Source organism: Triticum aestivum, chromosome 3D, assembly GCF_018294505.1.
Source record: "Triticum aestivum cultivar Chinese Spring chromosome 3D, IWGSC CS RefSeq v2.1, whole genome shotgun sequence".
Classification (NCBI taxonomy): Eukaryota; Viridiplantae; Streptophyta; class Magnoliopsida; order Poales; family Poaceae; genus Triticum; species Triticum aestivum.
This window is the reverse complement of record NC_057802.1, coordinates 46560371-46586132: the sequence shown is the minus strand read 5'-3', so window position 1 is coordinate 46586132 and position 25762 is coordinate 46560371. Positions and strand designations below refer to the sequence as shown.

Below are 25762 nucleotides of genomic sequence, written 5' to 3'. Positions count from 1 at the left end.
GCTCCTTCATCAACTTGATATTCTTCAGGGGTGTTAGTCCTCATTTTCGATCCTTTTGGTCATTCGATGACAAAGGGGGAGAAATTTGAGTTAGTCTTCAAGCGGGTCTATCATATATGGGCTTTTTTCTAAGTTACAACTCTCGTTTTTTTTTGAAGACTTTGCTGGATCGAGTTGTAAACTTAAACTCTATGGTGACTTGATACTTTTGTTGTAGTTTTTCTGCATGCTTATTCCTCACTAATGTTTATGCACGCATGCTGAATTACATCAGTCACCATATTTCATCATGCATTTCAAATTCTTCATATACCATGTCAAATGCGTGTATGAATTACAAGATATAGGGGGAGATCTCCATGATTCAACTCTTCAAGTGTGCATTGCTTCAAAAGCAAATTCCTCACTATGCACATCTTCAGGGGGAGTTCTTCTATATCTTGCAATCAAATTCCTCAATATCAGTATTTACACTTCATATGTTTATCCCCGTTGAAAGCTTAACCTATATTGTCATCAATCACCAAAAAGGGGGAGATTGTAAGTGCATCTAGTGCCCCTTAGTGATTTTGGTGTATTGAAGACTTATAGGTTAAGGAACTAATGTGTTTTTGAGTGTACACAGGACTATAAGTCTATGAGGAGTTTGATATTTACAGAGAAAGTCGACCCCTAAAAATGAAGTTCTTCGACTGAAGACTTTCTGAAGACTTTGAAAGTGAAGAAATTGGTGTGACCTTGAAGACTTGGTATTCATTTGAGGAACATGAAGCGTGAAGACTTTTGTTTTCGCAGTTTCATTTTCTCTTTCTTGAGTCATAGGAAACACCGTACTGTTAAAGTGGGTCGAGAAAATACTAAGGAAAAATTTCCAAGTGATGCTCAACTCAAAATCCTACACCTACCAATCCCTTCGAGCGAAGCCATTGGAAATCTCATACAGTTCAGTCATATTCTTCAGTGACAGAGACGAAGTTCTTCTGGTCTCTGAGGAATTTGTTCTGGCTGAGGAGTTAGGAATTCGCCAGTGCGGATTGCCTACACAGTGAGGAACATGATAGCCCTGAGGAATTTGATACTCAAATTTCCGACCGTTGCTGTGCTATGCGCCAGCTGTCCCAAAATATCTACCCACCTAACGGTCATATCATTGAAGGGCATTTATGTCTTATCATGTCGGGCTGCTCCCTAGGCTATAAATAGCCGCCCCCTACAACCACTAGCTGGTTGGCTGCTCCGAGAGAAACTGACACTTGTCATTTGAGAGCATCCCATCCTCCGAGGACTTTGAGCGAAAATCATCGAGTGAGGAAAACCCAAACCCAAACACCTACAAACCCAAAGTGATTGAGCATCACTGAAGAGATTGATCCTGCGTGGATCCGACGCTTGTTACCTTTGAAGACTGTGCTTCTTCCAGACGGTTAGGCGTCATGGTCTATAGCATCCAAGAGGAATTGTGGATCGCCGAGTGACCGAGTTTGTGAAGGTTCGGAAGTCACCTGAAGACTTACCACGAGTCATTGGGCGAGGTCTGTGTGACCTTAGCTCAAGGAGAATACGGTGAGGACTGTGTGTCCTCAGGTTTAAATACCTAGCCGCTCCAACCAGATGTACAACTGAGACAACAGTTGAAACTGGTCTACCAAATCATTGTCTTCACCAAGCTTACTGGTTCTATTTCCTCAACTCTTTCATTTCCTCATTACAGTTGTTGTGTGCTTGTTCATATCTGTTTGAAGACTTTGACTGAAGACTTTCTCAATTTCCTCAGTTCAATTTCTTCAGTCTGTTTGTCTTCATCCTGTGCTATCCTGTGTTTACGCTTTCTATACTCTGTGTTTGTCTTCATTTCATCATGATGACCATGCCTATGTTCTGCTATGCTTACTCTTGAGTACTTATTCCGCTGCAAGTAGTTCTTCGCTAAGGAATTTCCTCACCCGCAAATTCCTCCGTGAAGAATTCATAAAATCGCCTATTTACCCTCCTCTAGTCGATATAACGCACTTTCACTAACCCATCATGCAACACAATTATACCGGGCCATGCGCAGCCTGGCCCGGCCCGGACGACCCGACCTTGCCCACGGCCTGGGCCTGGGCCTAGATTTTGAGCCCGATGGCCGGGCTAGGCTGGGCTCAGACCCGACGTAGTTACAATTTAAGAAAAAGGTCCGCCTCGAGGCCTGACGGGCTTTTTGCAAGATGGGCCGGGCTTGGGCCTGATTTTTAGGCCCGACGACTAGGTCAGGCCGGGCTCAGCCCTAGGTTTTTTGCGTCGGGCTTTGGTAGGCCGGCCCGGCCCGACGGAGGGCCAGGTATGAGCACAACATACGCACACTTTTCCATTTCTTTTCGCCTTTCATTTTTCTTTATTTATTGTTGTCCTATTCATATAGATAAATGTACTTTGGTTAAAATATGTTACGTTTACGTGATTTCAAAATATATTTGTGTACTACAAAAATGTGTTTACACACTTTAAAAATTGTTATTGAATTTTTTGAAAATGTTTCATGTATCTACAATATGAAAATTTAGTTTTTTCTCACATTTTAATAAATATTCCTATGCTTTATAAGTTCATGATTTTAAAGTATGTTTGTCCCATTAAGAAAAGTTTTCACACGTTTATAAAATGCTTCATAACATCTAAGAATGTTCATGAAAGGATAAAAATTTGTTCACATAATTTTTTCCTCAAAAAATCATAACATATAAAAAAAATTATGTGTCATTTAAGAAATTGTGCACAAAACTAAAATATATTCATAGGTTTAAAAAGTTTTTTTTCACAAAATCCAAAAAATGTTCATGGATATAAATAAATATTCATGAAAATATATAATTTTGTTCACATTAATTACCTATTTTTTATTTTCATTTAACATTCCCCTTCATAACATCTAAGAATGTTCATGTTGAGGAAAAGTTTTCAGATGTTTATAAAATGCTTCATAACATCTAAGAATGTTCATGAAAGAATAAAAATTTGTTCACATAATTTTTCCTCAAAACATCATAACATATAAAAAAAATTATGTGTCATTTAAGAAATTGTGCACAAAAATAAAATATATTCATAGGTTTAAAAAGTTCATAAAAATAGAAAATTTGTTCGCACAACTTTTAGTAAATGTTTATAACATATAGAAACAATTTGTACCATTTAATTTTTTTCACAAAATCCAAAAAATGTTCATGGATATAAATAAATATTCATGAAAATATATAATTTTGTTCACATTAATTACCTTTATTTATTTTCATTTAACATCCCCCTTCAGTTCATTGTTTCTTTTACTCATCTTATGCTACTGCAGTCTCTGGAATTTTTTTGCAATTGTTCTCCTAATTTTTAAAAATTGGTGAAATATGAAAAATTCACATATAAAAAAATGAATCTAGAAAATGTTCATGGGTTTAAAAAAATTGCAATATTTTTAGAAAAGCATGAGTTTTAAAAAATCACAATTTTCGAATAAAAAGGGAAATAATAAATTAAAACTGAATAAGAAAAACCCGGCAAAATAGATGTAAAACACAAAGAAAATCAGCCAAAAAAAACCATTGAGGCAGAGGACTAAATGGGTCGGCGCACTTAGAGACTAACAAAGGGAGGAGGGCGTGCACTGCATGCCGAAGAGTTCAGTTAAATGCCAGACCGTTTTTTTTTGACACTTTTGATATTTACTTTGAAGCAAACATGATGGATTCAGATGAGGAGTTCTTTGACATGGAGTTTATGGATTCATATTCATCGGATGATAACAAAGATGATACTGAAATGGCGATAATGATGGCAATTCCAGACGAAATGGATCTTGCATAGGAGCATTTTCTCAACTTCAAGGGCTCAACGCTGGGACATCGAGAGTTGAATCAACATCACGCATAGGAGCGTGTTGACCTCCACGAGGAATACTTTGCCCATGATGTGCTATTCGACCGCTATTTCCGAAGTCGGTATTGGATGCAGTGACCATTGCTCTTGCACAACATGGAAGGTGTCAGGGCATATGATGATTACTTGAAGCTCAAGAAGGATGCAGTCGGTTGTATTGGGTTATATGGTTTCCAAGTGTGCATGAGTGTTGTGAGGATGCTTGTGTTGGCACAACCACAAACTAGTGGGATGAGTACCTCTGGATGTTTGGGAGCACATGCCTTGAACCCACGTTTAGATTTGCTAAGGAAGTGGTCAAGGTGTATGGGCCGGAGTACTTGAGAGAGAAAAATGCCGAAGTCACGACAAGGCTCATGGCAATGGGAGAAGCGAGAGGGTTTCCATGTATGCTCGCGTCCCTGTATTGCATGCATTGGTAATAACAAAGGCAGTGTCTAAGGCCAGCAAAAAAAATCCCACCGTCATTCCTGAAGTAGTTGCATCACAAGATCTTTGGATTTGGCAATCTTTATTTGGCATGCCAGGGTCTCATAATGACATCAACATGATGCACGGTCTCCATTGTTTGCAAGGGTGTGTGTGCGAGCGAAGCTCCTGCGTGCAACTATACCATAAATGGGCATGAGTACAACATGTGGTACCATCTTTGTGATCGTGTCTATCCTTCGTGGGCGAATTTTGTCAAGACCATCTCCAATCCACTAGGTAAGCAAAGATCACACGTTGTTGCAAGTAAAAGGATGTTGAGAGGACATTTGGAGTGATCGAAGCCCGTTTTATAGTTGTTTACGGACCTACCAAACAATGAGATCCAGAGACAATGTGAGAGGTGATGATAGTTTATGTGATCATGGACAACATGATTGTGGAGGATGAGGGTGAGGCAATTCACCAAGTTATGGATTTGAATAGATGTGTGATCTTGTCCAGCTTCTTGAGCAGAAAGCAGCAATGTTTGAGCAATTTTTTCGGATGCATCATCAGATTCCCAATCGAGGAACTCAAACACAACTTTAAAATGATGTGATGGAGCATTTGTGGACGGTTCATATAGACAACTAGAGCTTGTGTCCAAATAAACTGGATTTAAATTAAACTTTTTATTTCAAACTTTATGTTGAATTATTGTTGTATTGGAATATTTATCTTTCATGGATCATGGTATCTATCTTTGATTCTTTTCAATATTCAGCGTGTTAAAAAGATGGATGAGGCAATTATTTGAGGGAGAACGTTGGATAACATCCGCCCGGCCAGATGTCCACGGACATTTGAGGGATAGCCTTGTAGATGCCCTTAGAACGCTCGCTTGTCAAAGGAAATCATATTCTGTGTTTTTTTATTTATTTCTATCTTGGGCATCTTTCTATAGAAAAATGGAGAAATGAAATTCTCAGAAACCTTTGTTATCTGGGTTGTTTCATTTGTGCAATTGAATATTAAGTTTTTTTGGTAACAATTGCTTTTCACTATATCTTACAAAAAACTTCTATCACTCAAATCTTTTGGGTGCTTTTCCTTCAATCAAACGACCTTTATATTTTAGGGTTTCCTGAATAAGTGACGGTATGCTGCAGGTGCCGTTTCGAAAGAAACAAAACGGGCGAAAAGCAGGCTTTGTTACTACGTAGAGGCCAACAAAACTCTGACAAATCAATGCAATGTCGATTTATGTGCAGGCCAACAAATTTTGAGAAATCATGTGTAAGTATAACAAATCTCACCAGAAAAATATATAGAAGTACAGCTACATAATGCTCCAAAACTACTTATTTTTACGCTTACCACACAACTACTTCTGCAATATCAGTTTCACAAAGTTTGATAATTTGGGCAACAAAAACCTTACTGCCCAACCACGTAGGTAACTGAATTTTGGACATCAAGCTGAGGAAAATAAACTACAAGAGCAAGAAAAGTGCACGCAGTCAAAAATACCCTGCAGATTCTCTCGCACTAAGGCAAATAACGACAGCAAAAGGTCGAAGCAAAAACAAGTTCAGAGAGATAAGGAGAAGATGCAGAACTGATCTGGAGCAGATGAGACGGAGTTGATGTCAGGGACATCCAACTGATTCAGAGCCAGCACCAAGCAACACCTTGATCACTTCAGAAGAGGGTTTTGAACTGACAAAATTTGGAGGCCACTTCATCAACTGCACGAAGTTGTGAACAATTTTTCTAGCTCGCTGAGGGGTACAGACTCGGAGTATTGAACTGATCTGGCAGCCCCACACACAGCCTGCTCAGAGACCCGGGAACAACGTTCAATGATCAGAGACTCTAACTTCTGTGAATGTGCCAGCTTCGATACTCCAGCATTAGTCACACGGTCACAGAGCCGGAGCATGAGATTAATCAAGCATGGGGCACGCACAATGAACCGTAGCCCAGCATTACTTATGGCCTTGCAATCCAATGGCTCGAGTGTCTCCAGTAATGGAGCAGATGAGACGGCCTTCATCCCTTTGTCATTAAAGAAGTTGGCACCCCTTAGCACGAGAACACGAATCGGGCAAGACTTAATGAGAGCCACTAGGCCCTTCCGTGTGAAGCCTATTTCTGATGTGTAGATGGCAGAGCAACCTGAAAATGTGAGATCAACACTCTCAAGCATAGGGCAACTGAGAGATAGAGCCTTAAGGCTGTTATCAGTAAATGCCGTCCTGAAAGTATCGTAATAATTCTGAGGATCCAGCCAAAGTGAGATGCTTTTAAGATTGTTGCAGCTCTGGGATAATGCAATCATGTCGTTGTCATTTAGACCCCGAACATACTCCAAGCAAAGCTTCTCCAGTGCTTTGCACCTCCCAAAGAGAAAACGAAGTCCTTTTCCTGTCGCAATTTCGATACCTGCCAACCTCAAGTCCTTCATATTCTCACAACTGAAATCATACATATTCAGGCTATGAGGGTCGTATGAGGGATCATAGCCCTCACCAGGCCCTGCCCCGTCATTACGAAAGAATCTTTTCTTGATTTCAAACACAAACTTCTGTAGATTATCCATCCTGGGCCAAACTTCAGGAGGTCATCCTGGCTGATGCCCTCGCACTTCTTTACTACAAGCTATTCCAATGATCCTACAGAGCCAAGGTACTCCAACCAATCTTTGCTACCTACTTTATGGCAGTCAATAATGTGGAGAGCAGAAAGACACTTGCAATGAACAGCCACGGTGAGAAGCCCTCTTGAAGTTATGTTTGGTGTGGAGGCCAATCTGAGGGACGCTAGTTTCTTGCAGCAGGCTAGATAACCAAGACCAGAGTCATCAATGTATGAGCAAAAGCTTAAACCGAGACTAGTCAGCGAGGGGCAGTGAGATGATAACACAGAGATGCCTTGGTTTTCCAACTGATTGCCATGGCCTGCCGTCCAACCAGAGTAGTCGATTTCCACTTTACACAAATTAGGGAATCGGGTGCACAGCGATGCCAAGGCTTCTGTAGCAGAGAAAAGGCCACAGCCAACATGGATAGCACCCCTCTGATCTGCCTCAATCTTGTAGAGCCGCTTCGACACAAGGGAAACAGAATTCAGATCACTTGTCCTGGTGATCCTTTTGAGAAACTCTGCAAACAGTTCCTCCGGGAGATCCTCCATGGAGCAATGTAGTGTGCAAGTATGGTAATCCTGAAGTTCAATAGGTACGCAGAGCACTGGACAGAAATTGATGAGAATCAGAGTTAAGCATAGCAGGGCTATAAGATCACTTTAGCGATAGCGATAAAGATAACTGTATCGTACTTGTGAAAATTCATGAGTTACTAATAAGGAACAACATCGAAGTAATTTTCATCCCAAGTATCTGAAACTGCTAAAATAATAAAGAAAGACAGCATCCAGAAACAACCAATCAGAAATATGAGTCTACGAGATAACAATGATCTGACCGATCGCATGAAAACCTCCTCCATATGAGGACTGAGACTTAGGTGCTCCTGAGGAAGTTGCATCAATAGAACAGAAACTATAAAAAAAAATTCTAGCATACTCCTTTGGACATTAAGTCATCAATTAAAGTACAACAATCGAAATTCTGAAACATGTATACTCAAGTATCATAGATAGACGAAAAAACATTCTTTCAAGTATGCATATATTAAAGATTCATGTGTTCATCTTTGGAAAGAACCTTAACTAAGGTACCACCCTATTTATCTCTAAATCTCTGAGCAGACAACAAAGAACCCATAAGTCACACAATTATGCAGAGACATATCTGGAATTGCTGGGAAATCAAAGCAGGGAAGAAATCTACGGACATAATAACTACTCGTAGAAGATAACATCCACCTGCTGAACCGACATCTTGGATTTTGCTGAGCGACACTAATTCTTTTTTGCCTTTAGCAAGAAAATACGGGATTGGACATAAAAATTACCCGCAAAACTAGGGTTCCATGTGTCAATCAACCATCCAAATCGAAAGAAAGGAAGACAGGATCCATATAAGCATCTGAAGTTGAGGAGCTAACAGACCGAGGTTGGAGCTGTTTTCTTCAGTCGGAAATAGAGGAAAGGGCGCCGCCGTCAGCACGAACGGGAGAGAAGAACGGCACGAATCGGCGGCGGTCGTGGGTCGGCCTGGCCGGAGTAGGAGAGCGCCGTCTCCGACCGGTCTTTGAAGTGACGGATCGACCAACCAAAACCCTCGTCCTGGGCATATGGGCTTGGTTAGAGTTGGGCCTAGCGTGCTAGTATCTCTTTTGTAAATGGGTCATGAAGTTTCTTCTGCTTTACAGGCCCGAAACCCCTAACAGCCCACACGGCCCAAAACTCGGCGAGACGGAACGGGACTCGGCAGCGGGGAGGCTCCCCGTTCTCGCCCCGCCGTCTCCGGGGTTCTCCTCCTCGTCCTCCCCTCCTCCTCTCCTCTCCGAAACCAAGCTACCACTGCCAGGGCCGCTCGATCCTGGCCGAGACCAAGGGAGGAGGCTACCGACAATGGCGTGGAGGCGGCTGGCGAGCGGTGCCTCTATGGCGGCGCATCTCCGGCGGGGCGTCCCCTCTCCCTCCTTCGCCCCCGCCCGCGCCTTCTCCGCCGCCAGCCCTACCCGTGAGTTCCTTGCTTATCCGGCGTCCTCGTTTGTTCGATCCACGTGCTGACGCCCTCGAGTGACTCGACTCCCCACCAGTTCCTGCCAGGCACGCGTTGCAGGGCATCTGGTCGCGGTGTTCGAGCTCGGCCCCCGGGTTTCAGGCTCGCGCCCCCATGCTCCGAGCTCTGCTGGCCGCGAGGGTGTCCCCCGGAGTTCGTCCGAAGCTTCCAGGTAGCCTAAGCCCTAAGGAGTTAGGATCATGCGCTGCGGTTCAGTGTTTGTCAGTGCGCCGTGGCCGTCCTTTCAAGCTCTCCTTGTATTTGTCTCAAAAACATATCTCAGATAACCATGTTTTGGTCTAGAATGTCAGTTGACCAGGATTATGTTCACTGACTTTAACCATTATTATTTTAGGTCTACTGAGGGGATTTGGGACGGGCGGCACCGCAATTGCTGTCATGCTCTATCCCACAAAGGTTGCTGAGGCACAAGGTAATTTCATGCCACAAACACCAGACACATTAGACTGTTACAGTATATATGTTTTTCTTTCTTTCTAGTGCTTGCTCACATGGAGAAAAACATTTGGTGCATTTCCCCGATATGATTGTTCTTATTTTCTGAGCATGCTTAGGTATGATCTGGTGATTGGGCTTGTATACGACAGAGTTTAGTGAAGTGGATTGATACATGTCCTATAGTCCAATTTCATTCAGTTTACCCCTTGAAAAAGCTCCATTTAAGTTGTTACATACTCAGACCTAGCTACAGACAATCCAAATGCTAGTCACTATTACTATCCTAATGCACATTTAAGTTGTTGCACTCTAGTGCTTGTTCACATGGAGAAAAACATTTAGTGCATTTCCCCGATATGATTGTTCTTTTTCCTGAGCATGCTTAGGTATGATCTGGTAAATTGGGCATGTATATGACAGAGTTTAGTGAAGCTCAAACGTGTCCTATAGTCCAATTTCATTCAGCTTTCCCCTTGAAAAACTGCATTTAAGTTGTTATACATACTTAGACGTAGCTACAGATAATCCAAATGCTAGTCACTATTATTATCCTAATGCACATTTTTCCTGTGTGTAATTGCTTGCATCGCAGAGCGACCGGCAAAAAGCCCATCAGAAGATATCACTGTGCTCTCACCATATTCGAAACAAGTTCTTAGGAAATTCTGGAATTTGGTCAGAAAATTTCAGCTGCCTATCGGTTTGATTCTTTTGATTGTGTATGGTTGGCGGAAACCAATGGTTCTTGCCATCAATACATTGCTTCTTCTCTACTCTACAAGGCCGGACCCCTATTCCATATACTTGTTTCTTCAGGAGGTTAGTTAAATGACTATGGCATCTTGTAATTAAACATATTCACGTTTACAGTTTGATGGTGCTTAATGTGGAATGATTATAGCATTGTTTGAGATTTATTTATGCTACCCAAAATAACAAACTTACGAGAGGATGTTCTACGTTTTCCCTTCTTCTGTACCTGATATAACTTTTACTGTTTCAGATTCATCAAGGGAAGGTGCAGCAAAATCCTGCATTGTGGAAGGAGGAGGTGAGCTTCATGTGTTTCCCCCTAAGAGAGCTAGATTACATATACCTGCATTTTGTAACACATTTTGGAGTAGTTTAATAGTTCTACATCACATTACATTTTGAAGTGCTTTCCATATGGTCATGAACTTTCATTCACATTTTATTTTTAGCCTTTGCACAATCGAAGAACCCCCAAAATACCCCCCCCCCCCCCCCCCCCCCCTAAACTTGAACACATTAAGAAGATTATACCCTTTTCTGAAAACAGTTTGAAAGATGATACTGTTTCAATCCTTCATCTCAATACCACATTGCTCTTATACCAAACAAGAACCCGGCATCAATGAATACGTCTACCTTAGGTAAAAGTGGTTTGGAACATTGACCAGAGGGTCATGCTTGTAGGTTTCAAGTTTTTGGCCACTCATCTATCTGTAATGTAAATCTTTGAAGTGGTGTGAATTGTGTGCATTGTAGTCCTTCAATCTCTAAACATGAGACCAGATTTTTTATTCCTGGAGGGTAGCTACCACCGTTGAATCCAGCATGAGTTCGGGCTTCGAGATTCACATATTTTGTGTCTCTACAGTATGCATCCTTTTACTCTCTGTAATGAACTAACCCAGGTACAGTTTTAGGCAGTGGATAGAAACAGCGAAACAAAAGGAGCTGAGGCAGTAAGGCCAAATCTAAGACGAGCTAAGATGACCGGCAGAAATATATTGGAGCATGTTCAAAGTTTCTTCAGTACGTTCTCTTGAACCAGATGATCACAGGCTTTTGCCTGTTGCCTTGTGCAATCTGTTGGCAATGGAGAGGACTGCAGAGTTTGTCAACAACAACAGCAACAAGAGTTTGTCAACAACAACAACAACAACAACAACAACAACTAAGCCTTTAGTCCCAAACAAGTTGGGGTAGGCTAGAGCTGAAACCCAATAAGATCTCGAAACCAACTCATCCTTCTGGCATGTGGACACTTCCACACACCCCTGTCCATGGCTTGTTCTTTGGTGATATTCCAGTCCTTCAGATATCTCTTCATGGACTCCTCCCATGTCAAGTTTAGTCTACCCCGACCTCTCTTGACATTATCAGCACGCTTTAACCGTCCGCTATGCACTGGAGTGCGCTGTATATGCCCAAACCATCTCAAATGATGTTGGACAAGCTTCTCTTCAATCGCTGCTACCCCAACTCTCTCACGTATATCATCATTCCGGACCCGATCCTTTCTTGTGTGGCCACACATCCGTCTCAACATGCGCATCTCCGCTACACCTAACTCGAAGGGGGCAAATCCACACTTGATCATCTTCATTTCTGGGCAACCCTCATCAGTTCTCCCCTCATCCTCTTGAGGAGCAGCAGGATGCGGTCGAGCAATCTTGAGTGAGCATCTAAAATAGCATCTTCCATCTTCCAATGTGTGCCATCAGTTTCCAGAGCATTATTGTACCGTGCCAGTTTTTGCTCTGAAAACAAAGTTGACTCTGTAAAGACCATATTGAGTTATTGACCAGAGAGTAGCCTAGCATAACAAATTCAAAATTTCATTCTTATTATTTACTCAACCACCAATGGCAAACATATTCAAAGTCAGAACCTAGCTGGACACTGAATATACCAGAGATAATTTTCCACTCTTGTTTGGCCACTACAACACAGCCAAAAAACAAGTTATGCACTGATTGATTCTCAGCACAAAACAAGCATGCTTATTGCCTTGTCTTTAACATTTGGGTGTTTTTGAATGTTATCACACGTGAGAATTCTGTTATTGGCGAGGAGCCATAGAAAGACATGGACCATGTCTAGTAAAGTTTAGTTTTCGTAGCTAGTATATTGCCCAAAAAAAATCATAATCAGAATTTCTGCAAAAAAAATGAAGAACTGAAAAGCCTCGTGATTTTTCTTTGGTTCCTGAAGGTAAAAAATGACCTTAACCATAGTCGAAACTATTCAAAAGACCATGAAGTAAAAAATGACTTGTAATTGTGGAGTAGAGAATATAATTTAGGCAGAAAGTATGCAAAGCTTCACGATTCTCCCTTGGTTCCTGATGGAGAACTGCAGACCTCTTATCTTTTAATTGGATGTTTCGGTACTTGTGTTCCTTTTCCTGTATTTCGAGTACTATTTTATGATTTGGTAAATTGTTCCTGTGCTGCTTCGGTGGAGTTACACCATCACCTGGACAGAACTAGTCGACTGCAGCTTTTGAGATGCTATGCTTATGCTTGCAGCTCTCTGCTATGCTTTCTGTCACCACAAACAAAAGAAATTTGCTGTCATTGAAATTTAGGTATAATTTCAATTCAATTAAGTTGTATTGCCTCTGTCCATAAATATAAGGCGTTTTTTCAGTTCAAACTGCAAAAACGTCTTATATTTTAAAGTTCAAACTGCAAAAACGTCTTATATTTATGGGCAGAGGTAGTATGTTTCAGTGACTCCAGCTTTTTTGATTTATGTCTGAATTGCATGTTTATAAAGGAAACATGAATTCTGAAAATCAAGCTTATGATTTTTGGTTGAGTAATGGATAATGTCAGCAAGGTCAATCCATATGCATGACAATATTTAGCTCCTCGGCGCTCCTTTTATGTACTATTTTATAGTTATAACCCTTCTTCATTTGCCTTCAGGTCATCCAGACAAGAAAAGTTGATACCGAAGACTACAAGTTCTTTTCTATTGGGACGGTCGAATTAAAGGACAGAACAGTACTGCATGTGATTGGAATTCTGGGCAATTGGTGGATCTATCATGTGTCGTATGACAAGAGAGTGGAGCAGTTGTACTTGTAACTTCTCATTCTGAAGAGCTGGTTAATAACAGTAGTTACCTGTAGTTTTTGACATCTGTATTAGGGAATACTGATTCTCAATGTTTCGGAGCTCTGTTTTTGCATGTAATGCTAAAATGCTTTAACATCACAAGTTTGTCCGGAAGATCTAGCTCTACTGGTCGTCCAAGGAATTTGTTTGATGGATGCATCGATTAACTTGTATCTGCTTGCAGTGTGAACTTACATCAATTTGAGTTGCATTTCTCTGCAGTATTTTCTTTAGACAGTATTTTTCTTTAGAATTAACATGGCACTGAGTTTATATGTGATATGCGATCATTCTGTTTGTTACCTATGATGTAACAAGGCCTGTTGTCTCATATTTTCTTAATTCTGCATGCCAGGTATGAATATGAGTATAGATATTACTATCTGTCTTTGGAAATACATGACACTGGGTTTATTTGGGATATGAAGATCATTCTGTTGTTACTTATGATGTAACAAGGCCTCTTCTCTCTTATTTTCTTTATTTTGCATGCCGGATCGGGATACAAGTACATTATCTGTCTTAACAGAAGTGTTGAACTTGTTATTGATGTTTTTCTGGTAAAGAATAGCTGGATGAGTCATTTTATTTTTATCAAATGCCAAACTGCTACGCTGCATCTTATCGGATTCCCCATATCAAAATGCTTTATCTTTCATTTCATCTGTATTGGAAGCATCTGGTACTATCTTATTCCTGATCAACTTGGCTTTTCTTTGGTTGCTGCTTTGGTGAGTATCAGTTTACATCAGAATTTCTTTCCTCTTGTCCATACCTGTGCCGTGCCGACGGTGCCGCTTTAGTTAACCGATGAAGTAGAATCTGGCATTCCAGTGCCAGTGGCATGAAAGAAACTGGAGTAAAAATTCCTTTTTGCCCCCTTTTGCTTTGCATCATGAATCTTGATTTTTCATGCCTCTTGTACCAATAGGCTTCTCTAGCAGAGGTAAGCAAGTGGAACGTGTCTGTTTCCTGGGGGAGGTAAAGTGGTGATAAGGAATCAGGCAAAGTAACAAGAGGAGAAAGATCATCGGTTCAGCCTATGTTTTCCTCGTCTTTCGTTTAGTATTTCGAATAATACTACTCCTAGATCCTTTTGTTATCTATTTAAGGACCTGACCACAGCTGAAACCTCACTGCCATTGTTAGACACACTGGTCTGGAATCAAAAACCTGTTTGTGTTTATCTGAGCTTTGCAGGACATCATGGGTGGGAGGAATATTGGAGTTGCTGTGGACTTCTCATCGTGCAGCAAAGCGGCTCTGCGATGGGCGTCAACCAACCTTGCCAGGAGCGGTGACCAACTCGTGCTTATCCATGTCAACAATTCCTACCAGAATGAGCAAGGAGCGATGCATCTCTGGGAACAGAGTGGTTCACGTAAGTCCACCGACAACCCCTCTCGTTTACCGTGTATTGGAGTCTGTAGGATAGGTATAGCGAGTGCTGCACATGATTACCTCAAGTTCTATCTATATCTGTTTCTGTCAGTTTCGAACTGACGAACAAAGTCTGCATGTCTGTGTTCTCCATTGTGGTATGAAATTACCATGTCTTCTGAAATGGCAATTCTTGTGGATTTCAGCGCTCATCCCTCTGGTAGAGTTCTCAGACCCCCATGTCACCAAGAAGTACGGACTGTTGCCGGACAAGGAGACACTGGAGATCCTGGCCCAAGTGGCACATCAGAGCGGGGTACCAGTTTTTTTTTTTCATCTTCCATCCACAGAATTTTGTAGTGATCACTACTCCTGATCAAATTTCTGTGCTAAATATTGATCCTGTCTGCCGACTATCTTGTTGGCGGAACTACGTGATTTGCAGGTTGAGGTGTATGGGAAGATATTCTACGGCGACCCGACCAAGAAGGTGTGCGAGGCAGTCGACCTGGTTCCCCTCAGCTGCCTGGTCATCGGAAGCAGAGGTCTGAGCACGCTCAAGAGGTATGCATACACACAGATTCAGCATGTTCGGTCCGTGGCCGAACTTTACCTGCAATTTGTCGAGCTTGCGGTCGATGGTGAAATCATGGATATCTAACTTGATGAGCGGTTCCTTTGTTCTTGTTTGGGATTCATGTGACCGCTGTTGTTTCTTGGCGGCAGGGCTCTGATGGGGAGCGTGAGCACCTACGTTGTCAACCACGCGGCCTGCCCGGTCACGGTTGTGAAGGAGAACATGTAGGCGTACCTGCAGCTTGCTACTGATGATTATACGCCGTCTGCAACCTCGAAACAAGGAGATAATACCGTCCGCGAGAACGATAGTACTGTAACGTCTATGCGATAGCATGTAAGCCCATATACTGGTATGGCAATAAACTGTGCTCGGCGTGCACTCATGTTCTGTATCTTGAAAAAGGCACATAGTTCACATCAATACTGTTGAATTGGACTCTGAATGTAAAATTACCTGAAACTACCTGATACTGCGAGCTTATTTGACACTACTCCCTCCGTTCCACAATGTAGTGCGTCTGTGCTTCCCGATATTCAAGTTTGACCGTAAATTTAATCAACGAGACCGACTGCGGCGGGAGCAAAAGTTGTACCACTGAGTAAAAATTATGCCACTGAATTTGTATTTTTGATACGATACGAATTCAGTGGTATAATTTTTGCTCCCGCCACAGTTGGTCTCGGTAGTTAAATTTATGGTCAAATTTGAATCTCGGGAAGCGTGTGCGGACTACATAGTGGAACGAGGAGGGAGTAGTACGTAGTACTGTGGATTTCAGTTCATAGCATACCGTGGGGAATGTTGTTTGCGGTTTGTCATCTTAGTCGTCCATTTACTTGATCGGACGGTGGACGGGAACCTTCGAGCCCCGATAGAGGTGCCGCTTCTTCACCGACGAGGTCCATCTACCTCGGCGGCGTTTCATTCGACAGCCACATGAACGCGGCCAAGTCCGGCGGCCGCATGCTCGCGCGGCGCGTCGTCGTACCGTCCCTCTGCCGCGGTGCCGCCTCCGCCGTGCCCGCGGCCGCCGCGGCGACGCCCCAGCACGTCTCCCACTACCTCGCGAGCAGCCCGAGGGTGACCTGGGAGGCGCTCTCCGCCGCGTTCCCCGGCGCCCCGGCGCCCGAGGGCCACGTCGACGCCGTGCTCCTCTCCCTCGCCAGGAACCCCAGCCCCTCCCCCTCCTCCGCCGAGACCGTCGCCAAGAACGCGCACAGCTTCTTCCACTGGTCCGCCGCCGCCTCGTCGCCGTCCCCCCACTCGCTCCGCTCCTACTGCCTCCTCGTCCACCTCCTCGCCCGCGCGGCCCTCATCAGCCACGCCTCCGTGATCCTCCAGGCCGCCATCACCAGGCACCCCTCCTCGCCCGCTTCGGATTTCCTGGACGCCTTCTTCGCGGCCTACGAGGACAGCGGCACCGCCGCGACCACCCGCGGCCTCCACCTCCTGGTGCACGCCTACGCGCAGCTCCGCCTCCCGGAGGAGGCCCTTGAGGCCTGCCGGTACCTGGCGCTCCGCCGCGTGCTCCCCTCCATCTCCGCCTTCAACGCCGTGCTGCACGCGGCGCAGCGCACCGGCCGGTTCCGGGTCGCCTGGGAGGTGTTCGAGCTAATGACGCTGAAGCGGGTGTACGCCAGCCAGGCCACCGTCGAGCTTGTCGTCGGCGTGCTGAGCCGGGAGGGCGCACTTGCCAGGATGGCGGCCCTCGTGGAGAGGATCCACGGCAAGAAGTGCGCGCCGGGCGTCGTGGCGCACGTTGCGCTGGCGCTGTGGATCTTCGAGGAGGGGAGGACCGAGGAAGGGATCTTGCTGCTCAGGAGGATGCTGCAGAGGAACATGGTGTTTGATGACGTTGCTTACTCGCTGATGGTGCATGCCCACTGTCGTATTGGTGATCTGGAGTCGGCGCGCGAGCAGTGGGACGACATGGTCCGACGAGGCTGTCGCCTGAACCCATTTGTGTATACTTGCCTCATCGGAGTACATTGCCGTCAAGGCAATGTCAGTGAGGCCATGCAGTTGCTGCAAGAAATGCTGTCCAGGGGGTTGAAACCGTATGATGCTACATACAGTCACCTCGTCACCGGGTGTTTTAGACATGAGAAGACAGATGAGGGCTCGGAGTACTTTGACAAGATGATCCATGAAGGCCTTGTGCCGGACATTGGCACTTGCAATGAGATCTTAGAGGCGATGTGTGGTGCTGGACAGGTCGGCAAGGCAAACGAGTTGGTGACGGCAATGATCGACAGAGGAATTATTCCTGGTCAGGATACATACTGTAAGCTCATTGATGGGTACAGCAAGGTTGGTGATGCTGAAGGTGTTGTCAAGATTTATCATGAGATGGAGCACAGGGGACTTAACCATGGCATCGAAGTTTTTGCCTCCCTGATCAGTGGCCTGTGCCAGTGTGGGAATCCAAAGGAAGCTGAGAAGTTTGTGTCTGTGATGGAGAGGAAATTGCTGGCTCCGACTAGTGACATAAGCGATATGCTGATCAGCAGTTACTGTGAGAAGGGTAACACTAAGAGCGCACTTCGGTTATATGACAGGATGATTGCACGGAGCGAGAAGCTAATCCCCTCTGCGGATACGTTTATGATGTTGGTGAGAAGAGTCATCAAAGTAAAGACATAGCTCCCATAATACCTGATCTCGCAGTTAGATGGTTTGTGCTTAATGGGAGAAAAGCTAAAGGGGGCTAAGGATAGGCGAAGGTAAAGAAGGAGAAGGTTGCTATTATTTAATACAAGATTCGTCTACATATTGCACTTGTTGTACCTTTGCAAAGGCAATGGTAAAAATAGTAGGCTAGCCAACAGTGAACCACCATGAGGCTGCTGAAAATAAAAGGACATGTAAGGAGAAATTAAGGCCTCCCTAACTCCCGAGAAATGAAACCTGCCCTACAAGTGAGGGGAGGAATTACAAGAGAATCCATATTTCTTTTCTCGCCTTGTAAGGCGAACAATCTGAGATTCTAGTTGGATACATGTTATTTTCTGCTTGTGTGCGAGTGGATGAGGCCAACCTATGATGCAGATCAAAATCAAATGGTGCATCCCTTGGAGTCCAGACCAGATTATTGCCAACATAACTACTCTATGAGTGTATGCTGTTCCTAGGACCTTTTCAATGCAAAATGGATCACTTGATTTCTGCTTGCCTGTTACTGTAAGGGTTTGTTCTTCTGCGAAGCACTAATGCACTGAGCAGGAACCAGTAAATGGTAATCTTTTTCCAGTGCTGATGATGAGATAATGTATGGTAACATTTTTAATGCACTGAACCATTATAATGTCATTCACATGTCTATAGCATTGTACAGTGTCATCTATCAAACTGACTCTGAATTCATTTATTGATTCAAATCTTGCTGATGTTCAGTGCTTTTAAGTTTTCTTGGTCTCATTCTTTTTATATTGTGATAATCGGAAAGCCTCATTTCAGTCAGCAGTTAACATCCTACATTCTGCTTGACCTGATTACAGCTTGCCCCCTTTGCTTTTGGCATGTTATAAGTCTGTATTTGTGCGTGCATGCATTCAGCTTCTAAAATTCTGTCATATTCTAGTTCTCTACTTAAATGTGTGCACACCTGTAGGTGATATGGGGCTGCATGACTGTGTTTAAGGTTGGCAGTAGGATTCTACAAGGCATATGACAAATAGTGTCTATATGGAACATTAAAGATAACAGCTAATTTTGTTTGCTGGACTGGTTAATGAAAACTGAGGGCTTTCGTTTTCAGAATCAGGCTATCTGTAATAATGGACATGCTGTTCTCATCTGACATCTCTTATAAGATATTTTTCTTTGTTAAAGAAATACAAAGTCTGCTGCCATTTAGTTTGCAGTCCTTGGATCTTTTGTCTATTACATGTGTGTAGGTTCTGGTATATGACCCAACATCACACCTCAGCGGGACACAGTTTTTACCGTGTTGGTTTTCTACTGCAGCAACCAATAGATCTCCTATGCAGAAGATACAGGTTTGTCACCAGCCAAACTAGTGCTTGATTTTTAATTATGCCGCCACTCTGTGCTAGATGTCCACGAATCTGATGCTAGCTCTTAATCACTTGAGCGATTGATGTGTCAAGAAAATTAAGCTGATTGTGCTCCGGCGGCGCTTGGTGCTAGGCGAGGGGGATCGAGCCGAGCAGGGGAGCGCCTTGCGGGAACTTGCGCGCAGGAGGGGAGGGCAGGCCGTGGCATGCTCTGCAAGGACACGTGGGGGCTAATGGCTTCAGGTATGACTTGTCTATACTCAAAGTGATCAGTATGACCAAAACCTATAGGAATAAAAGTCTTCATTAACTCGCCTCCTTTTCATGTTACCTTTTTATTTGGAGCCAAGATGAACTTTCATCCTAGCTCAAAAAGAAAATGAAAAAACTTTCACCAGCTGTCCATGCGCTGACGGTGTTTGGCTAAACACCTGGTTGGCATGGGGTCCTCCAGCAACATCTTCCTCTCTTTGATCCAGATTTAGTAGAGGCTTCGACCCGGTCACGACAAATAATCTTCCTCACAGCTAGCTAGGGCTCATGGGCTAGTGAATGTTCATTGTAAGATAGTCATGAGCCGAGCTAAAGCTCAACCTGGTGTACGTGACCGCCGACTCAACCAATGGGTATCGCTTCCCCCTCGGTTTGGCTCCACCCCTTGACCCCTTCAGACTTTGGGTGAAATTTTTGATCTGCAGCAGCGTTGAAGATATATTTTGTAATAGGATTTTTGTCAGCACCTTGTATCGATCTCGACTGATTTGGCATTTAAAGTCGTGCTGCAAAACCATTCATCTAGATAACGCTTGCACTCTAGGAAATCTGAATTCTAGTAGTGACCGGGCACTCATATAATTAACAAACTCTCATTTATAAAAGGAACAATAAAAATGTATGCCCATTGTATCGAAGCACTCTGGTTGTCGTCCATGGCATGGCATAAGGACATCCCCAACAATTAATGGGCATGTGCCAACCGTGGGCCACGGTCATATAAAAATGCACAAGGAAACTGATAATACAGAACGGAATACAGTGTCAGTTCCGTGGAACTGGTTGGTGCAGATACCAGCAGCATGCGTGCTCAGGTGTCAAACTGAATTTCCAATAAGGACACATCTCAGCAAAATGTGACTTTTATTTTTCCCCATCTCATCTCTCCATTTTTATTCCTCTCTCTTTCACAGTGGGTCCACATGCCATCTATGCCACATAACCTGAGAGATGATGGGGACCATTCTTTGACTGCATGAGAGCTACAAAAAAAAAACAAATCTGCGGCTCTTGGCCATATGTAATGTTCATCCTCAAAATCAATGATTTTTTTGCAACTCCGCAATTCAAGGTATTTTATCGTGAAACTTTACACACAGTTTTTTTTAAGAATTTATGGGAACTGAAAGTTTGAATGTTGAATAAACATGCGGTATGGCAAAAGATGACGATGCCATCCATCGGTAAAACCAGGGGACCTGCAACTTGTTTCTCCAACGGGGATGTCATGCCAATGCCATCATGCCCATCACTGCAACCAAACCGTGGTACGTCGCAAAGTCCACCGAAAGTGCCGCCTCTAGTTTCACTGCAAGCCGTTGAAAAAATCCATTTCCCTTTTGGAACATTCGTGTGCGACGCGGCTCCGTGATACCGGGGTAGCCGTGCAGTGGACATCTCCCATTGTTTAGTCGGCCATCTCCCGTTGTTTTGGCAGCGGCCCCGAACCCGCCTTCCCAAAACCATTGGCGCCCACGCCACCTATAAAACCCATCACCACCACCAAATCACCACCATCACACACCAGCCAAAATATTCCAACGAAGCAAGAAGAGAGAGCCACAGTCCACAGCACCACGATCGATCGATCGATCTCCAACGACTCCGGCGCCGGGCTTTGATCGGAAGGGAAGAAGAGGAGGATGCGGATGAGCTGCAACGGGTGCCGGGTGCTGCGCAAGGGGTGCGGCGAGGGGTGCACCATCCGCCCCTGCCTGGAGTGGATCCGGAGCGCCGACGCGCAGGCCAACGCCACCGTCTTCCTCGCCAAGTTCTACGGCCGCGCCGGCCTGCTCAACCTCCTCGCCGCCGACGACGCCGGCCTCCGCCCCGCGCTCTTCCGCTCGCTGCTCTACGAGGCGTGCGGCCGCATGGTCAACCCCGTCTACGGCTCCGTCGGCCTGCTCTGGTCCGGCCAGTGGGGGGCCTGCCAGGCCGCCGTCGAGGCCGTGCTCAAGGGCCGCCCCATCGTCCGGGTCACCTCCGACGCGCCCCTCACGGCGTGCGACATCCGCCACGTCGCCAAGGCCGACCGCCCTGCCGCCTCTCCGGAGGCCGCCGGCACGCTCCTCGGCGTCTCGTGCGCCGGGCGCACCGGGTTCAAGCGCGCGTCCTCCTCCACGGCCAAGTCCAAGACCAAGACCAAGAGCTTCTCCGGCGCGAAGCACAACGATGGGCTCGACCGCGCGCCGAGCCACGAGGAGTCGGCCGGCAGCCACGACCACGGCAGCCACGTTGAAGACGGCGGCATGGCAGTCGAGCAGGCGAGGGGAGATGAGTCGTCCGTGGGCACTGAGGTTGACGCCGGCTCGCACGTGAGCCAAGCAGAGCACAGCCCCGTGCCCCCGGCGCACCAGGTGGCCAAGGACGAGGAGGCACATGACGACGAAATCGGGCTGGAGCTGACGCTGGGGTTCCAGCCGGTCACCCCGCGCGTGGTGGCGAGGTCGCCGCCGGCAGGGGCACGCTTCGGCGCCAGCAGCTCGAGCGCCGAGTCCAGCCACATCGGCCTGCTGCTTGAACTGCCGGTGTCATAGAGACGCGGCCGGCGACAGTGCCGTACTGCCGTCCTTCATACTAGCTGAGATAGAGTCCATAAGTTTTGGGATCGTGTCATGCTCCTTCGTTGGTTTCCGTTTTCTTTTCCCCATTTTAGAGTAGAGATGGCAGTGGAATCTTGTACCTTGTCCATGCTGACCGCCTTGTTTCCGTTTTCTTTTCCCCATTTTAGAGTAGAGATGGCAGTGGAATCTTGTACCTATATTACTCACAGGAATGACACTAGCTATGATGTACTCCCTCCGTTCCAAAATAAGTGTCTCAATTTTATACTAATTCTGGTGTAAAGTTATACTTTTTTTCGCGAATACGCAAGTTGCGTATCATTTCATTGATAGGTAGAAAGCAAGAGTTACGGGGGCCAATTACAAACTCCAACACCAGCGGGAGAGCGTGCAACTAGGATGAGCAAGAGACCGGGATGCTCAGCCCGGAAAACAGAGCGCGCCTAGGACGGCTCGAATTGGGTGATCGCGGCGAGCCCTCTGGCCCTAGCCAAGGCCCAGGTCCGTGACTCGTCGAGGATGCCTTGCGTCACCAGGTCGGCGGAGTCGAAAAACACGGCGTTACGGTGCCTTCAAATGCTCCAAGCAGTAAGGACGACAAGGGAGGCGAAGCCTTTGCGAAGCGAGTGCGGGGTGTTGAGGGTGGCGGCGCTCCACCAGTCGATGAATCTGTCCTGTGTCGTCAGAATCGCCGCGGTGAGCCTGAAGCTCGAGAGCACGCGGTACCATACTTCGCGGGAGAACGGAAGCCGACCAGGAGATGGTCGATCGTCTCAAGGGTCTGGTCGCAGAGGACGCAGGTAGGGCTGTGGGAAAGCCCATGGCGGGCGCGGCGCTCCGTGGTCCAGCAACGGTCGAGGGTGACTAGCCAGATGAAGACCTTGTAGCATAGCGGAGCCCACGTTTTCCAGATCAGCTTGGCGTGCGGCGACGAGGTGGAACCAAGAAAGAGGGCATCGTAGCAGGACTTGGCAGAATATATGCCCGAGGACGTCCAGCGCCAGCGGATGGCGTCAGGAGCGGAGGAGAGGGGGATGTCGCGGACGCGACGCCAGAGCTCCAAGTACTGAAGAGCCGCAAGGGGGCCAAGTGCCCCTTGGATGTCCTGGGTCCAAGAGCGAAGATGGAGGCCGTCCGCCACAGAGCGGGCTTTCCGGCGTCGTTTGGGCATGAGGGCAAGGATCGCCGGTGCAAACTCGGCCACGCACTGTCCCTGGATCCAGTGACCAGTCCAGAAGCGGCAGGTATGGCCATCGCCAATGATCCAAGTGGTAGACGCCATGAAGATCGCGCGGACCTCCGCGTCATGGGGGAGCTGGAGGTGTTTCCACGGCCGGTTGTGGTCAGTGTGCTGGAGCCAGGGCCAACGGACCCGGAGGGCGATGCCCACACGAAAGAGATCGCGCACGCCAAGGCCGCCGAGGCCGAGCGGCATGCACACCCTGCGCCAGTTGACAGGGCAGCATCCTGACGCCGCGTCCTTGCGCCCGTGCCACAGGAAGTCTCGGATGACCCGGTTGGCACGCTTGAGGGTGCTAGCATTCAGAGCGATCGCCGCCAGGATGTGAGTAGGCATGCCTGTGAGGACGTGGCGAGCCAGAGCAAGTCTTTCGCCCCTAGAAAGCAGGGCGGCTCGCCAGGTGGGCAGCTTCTTCTGAAGGCGAACAATGAGCGAATCGAAGGCGGAAGATGGCAGCTTTCGGAGTGACAATGGGAGACCCAGGTAGGTGATTGGGAACTGGGCAATGGGACAGGCCAGGGCGGCGCTCACCTCCGCAGACAGCTCCTCGGAGCAGCGAATGGGAGAGATGGAACACTTGGCGTAGTTGGTATGGAGGCCGGAGGCCACCCCAAAAATCCTGAGTGTAAAGTTATACTAAGGTCAAGAAACTTATTTTGGAACAGAGGAAGTACTGATTTCAAGTCATTAGAGCAACTGTCATATGGCTTCATAATAACTGCTAATATAACGATTTTGACCCAAAATAGCACTTTAGCAAAGTCGTTATATGTCTCTCAGTCGACATAATTTAAGGAGTTGGCTCCAAAACCGAGCTCATAGCCTCCATATTTGAAGACTATGAAGACCAAGTTTGGAGCTCACAAAATTATGAAGACCAAGTTTGGAGCTCGCTCCAAATCGAACTGCACGAGGGCAATGGCGGAGCTCGAAAGAAATCTCAATAGGGGCGAAGCTGCGAAAATAAAGAATACATCGCTTGTTTGTACTTTTGCTGAACAAGAAACAATATAAACAATATGGACAATGCCTGTTCTCCAAGTACTCCAACCATGATGGAAAATCCTTGAACTAGTCGAACTTAAAGTGTCGTTTCCGACCTTCCCCGGCTCAGATCTGGGCCCTGCGGGCCCCATCCGGGTCTTAGCGGGTCGGTCCCCAGCGTGGCTTCGTTGTTTTTTGTGTGGTGAGGTAGAGGAGCAGCTCGGATCGGGGGCGGAGACGCCGACGGCGTGCCTGCTGCAGCAGGAAGGCGTGAGCTTTACGGGCCTAGGAGGGCCCGGCCAGGCCTGTGGGCCCACGGGCCTGGTTTGCTCCTGCTACTGCGTCCGGTCAGCTACCGTTGCTGACGGTGGAGGTTGAGCCCTCCCGCATGCCGACGGTGCTGCTGTTTCTAGTCCCGGCTTCTCTTCTTCGGTGCGTAGACCTCACTTCATGGTGCCGTGGTGAGACGGCGTGAGAAGCTTCAAGACCATGTTGGCGCAGGGTGGTGGTAGGTTTGGCGGTGGGCTCCGGAGCGCCCGAGGTGATGGTTGAGATCGGGAGAAATTCCTGTCGGCATGGGCGGCATCGACGCGGTGGCACTTGAGGGTGCCATACCTTCCTGGAGGGCGTCGGGGGCTACCGTTCTTCTCTCCTCGTCGAGTACCGGGGGAAACCCTTGGCAGCAGCGTTGTCATCGTCGCGACCCTTCTTGGAGGTGTTGATTGGTACCAGCGCTTCGGAGTCTAGGAGCTTGATGGGAGATACGGTGGGCGCACTGGTCGCGAGGCTTTTCGTTTTTGTCGATCCGACGTTGTTGGCATTTGTTCCTTTTGTTTTCTCTTTCGTTTCTTTTGAGCGTGTCTGTGCTGCTTCTGCCCCAGCACCTATCGCTGTTTATATCAGTTGGTTGCTTTGTAATACAAAGCAAGGGAAATTCTTTCTCGAAACCTTCTGGACCATAAGCTTTTTAATTTTTCAAAAAGGGCTGCATGGCACCAAGCTTCAAATATGCTCGCCCCACAGCTGCAAGAATTCAATCCATCGGAATAGTATTACATTTGCTTGAATTTGATGGCCTTGTTGTCGCGACATCTAAGGATTTAGTCCTTGTTGCTCAAATTCAAGCAAGGAGGCTGAACAGGTATTGCTTCAGTTGATGTTGGTTCATCAGTTGTACAATCAACTAAATCACCTCTCTTTCTTTCAAAAAATGCATCAATTATTTTCCCCTTAAGCATCACGACCACCCTCTAAAGGACATTTTCAATAGACAAAATCCAAACCTAATTAGAATCCCCAACTAAGATTAGGGATGGCAATGGGTCGGGTGTGGCTGGTCCAGATCCAACCCATGACCCAACTTCCTACCCTTTGCCCATCCACC

General features: G+C 46.2%; 4 protein-coding genes and 1 pseudogene across 4 annotated transcripts; 4 read left to right on the top strand and 1 right to left on the bottom strand.

The window, feature by feature from the left end:
- Positions 1–5729: 5729 nt before the first annotated feature.
- On the bottom strand, positions 5730–8643 carry LOC123077274 (F-box/LRR-repeat protein 14-like; annotated as a pseudogene).
- A 75-nt stretch (positions 8644–8718) lies between these two features.
- LOC123077275 (uncharacterized) lies at positions 8719–13535 on the top strand. The gene is made up of 6 exons (XM_044499521.1): positions 8719–8968; positions 9048–9182; positions 9366–9443; positions 10062–10288; positions 10473–10520; positions 13150–13535. Exons 1-6 carry the CDS (start codon positions 8857–8859, stop codon positions 13309–13311), a joined length of 762 nt encoding a protein of 253 aa, XP_044355456.1. The 5' UTR covers positions 8719–8856; the 3' UTR covers positions 13312–13535.
- Positions 13536–14412: 877 nt separating this feature from the next.
- On the top strand, positions 14413–15750 carry LOC123077277 (universal stress protein PHOS32). The gene is made up of 4 exons (XM_044499523.1): positions 14413–14722; positions 14928–15037; positions 15167–15285; positions 15448–15750. The coding sequence occupies exons 1-4, from the start codon at positions 14548–14550 to the stop codon at positions 15524–15526; spliced, it is 483 nt and encodes a 160-aa protein (XP_044355458.1). The 5' UTR covers positions 14413–14547; the 3' UTR covers positions 15527–15750.
- A 259-nt stretch (positions 15751–16009) lies between these two features.
- On the top strand, positions 16010–18243 carry LOC123077273 (pentatricopeptide repeat-containing protein At1g66345, mitochondrial). The gene has a single exon (XM_044499519.1). The coding sequence runs from the start codon at positions 16238–16240 to the stop codon at positions 17942–17944; it is 1707 nt and encodes a 568-aa protein (XP_044355454.1). The 5' UTR covers positions 16010–16237; the 3' UTR covers positions 17945–18243.
- A 2376-nt stretch (positions 18244–20619) lies between these two features.
- On the top strand, positions 20620–22385 carry LOC123077276 (LOB domain-containing protein 40). Its single transcript, XM_044499522.1, has one exon. The coding sequence runs from the start codon at positions 21234–21236 to the stop codon at positions 22125–22127; it is 894 nt and encodes a 297-aa protein (XP_044355457.1). The 5' UTR covers positions 20620–21233; the 3' UTR covers positions 22128–22385.
- Positions 22386–25762: the final 3377 nt, after the last annotated feature.

What these genes read in the sequence shown, in the direction of transcription:
- LOC123077276 (XM_044499522.1), top strand. Translation starts at nt 21,234, where the DNA reads ATGCGGATGAGCTGCAACGGGTGCCGGGTGCTGCGCAAGGGGTGCGGC.
- LOC123077273 (XM_044499519.1), top strand. Translation starts at nt 16,238, where the DNA reads ATGAACGCGGCCAAGTCCGGCGGCCGCATGCTCGCGCGGCGCGTCGTC.
- LOC123077275 (XM_044499521.1), top strand. Translation starts at nt 8,857, where the DNA reads ATGGCGTGGAGGCGGCTGGCGAGCGGTGCCTCTATGGCGGCGCATCTC. An exon ending in CTCCGCCGCCAGCCCTACCC is followed by an intron (nt 8,969 to 9,047) that starts GTGAGTTCCTTG and finishes ACTCCCCACCAG; the next exon opens with TTCCTGCCAGGCACGCGTTG. An exon ending in AGTTCGTCCGAAGCTTCCAG is followed by an intron (nt 9,183 to 9,365) that starts GTAGCCTAAGCC and finishes TTATTATTTTAG; the next exon opens with GTCTACTGAGGGGATTTGGG.
- LOC123077277 (XM_044499523.1), top strand. Translation starts at nt 14,548, where the DNA reads ATGGGTGGGAGGAATATTGGAGTTGCTGTGGACTTCTCATCGTGCAGC. An exon ending in CTGGGAACAGAGTGGTTCAC is followed by an intron (nt 14,723 to 14,927) that starts GTAAGTCCACCG and finishes TGTGGATTTCAG; the next exon opens with CGCTCATCCCTCTGGTAGAG. An exon ending in GGTCTGAGCACGCTCAAGAG is followed by an intron (nt 15,286 to 15,447) that starts GTATGCATACAC and finishes TCTTGGCGGCAG; the next exon opens with GGCTCTGATGGGGAGCGTGA.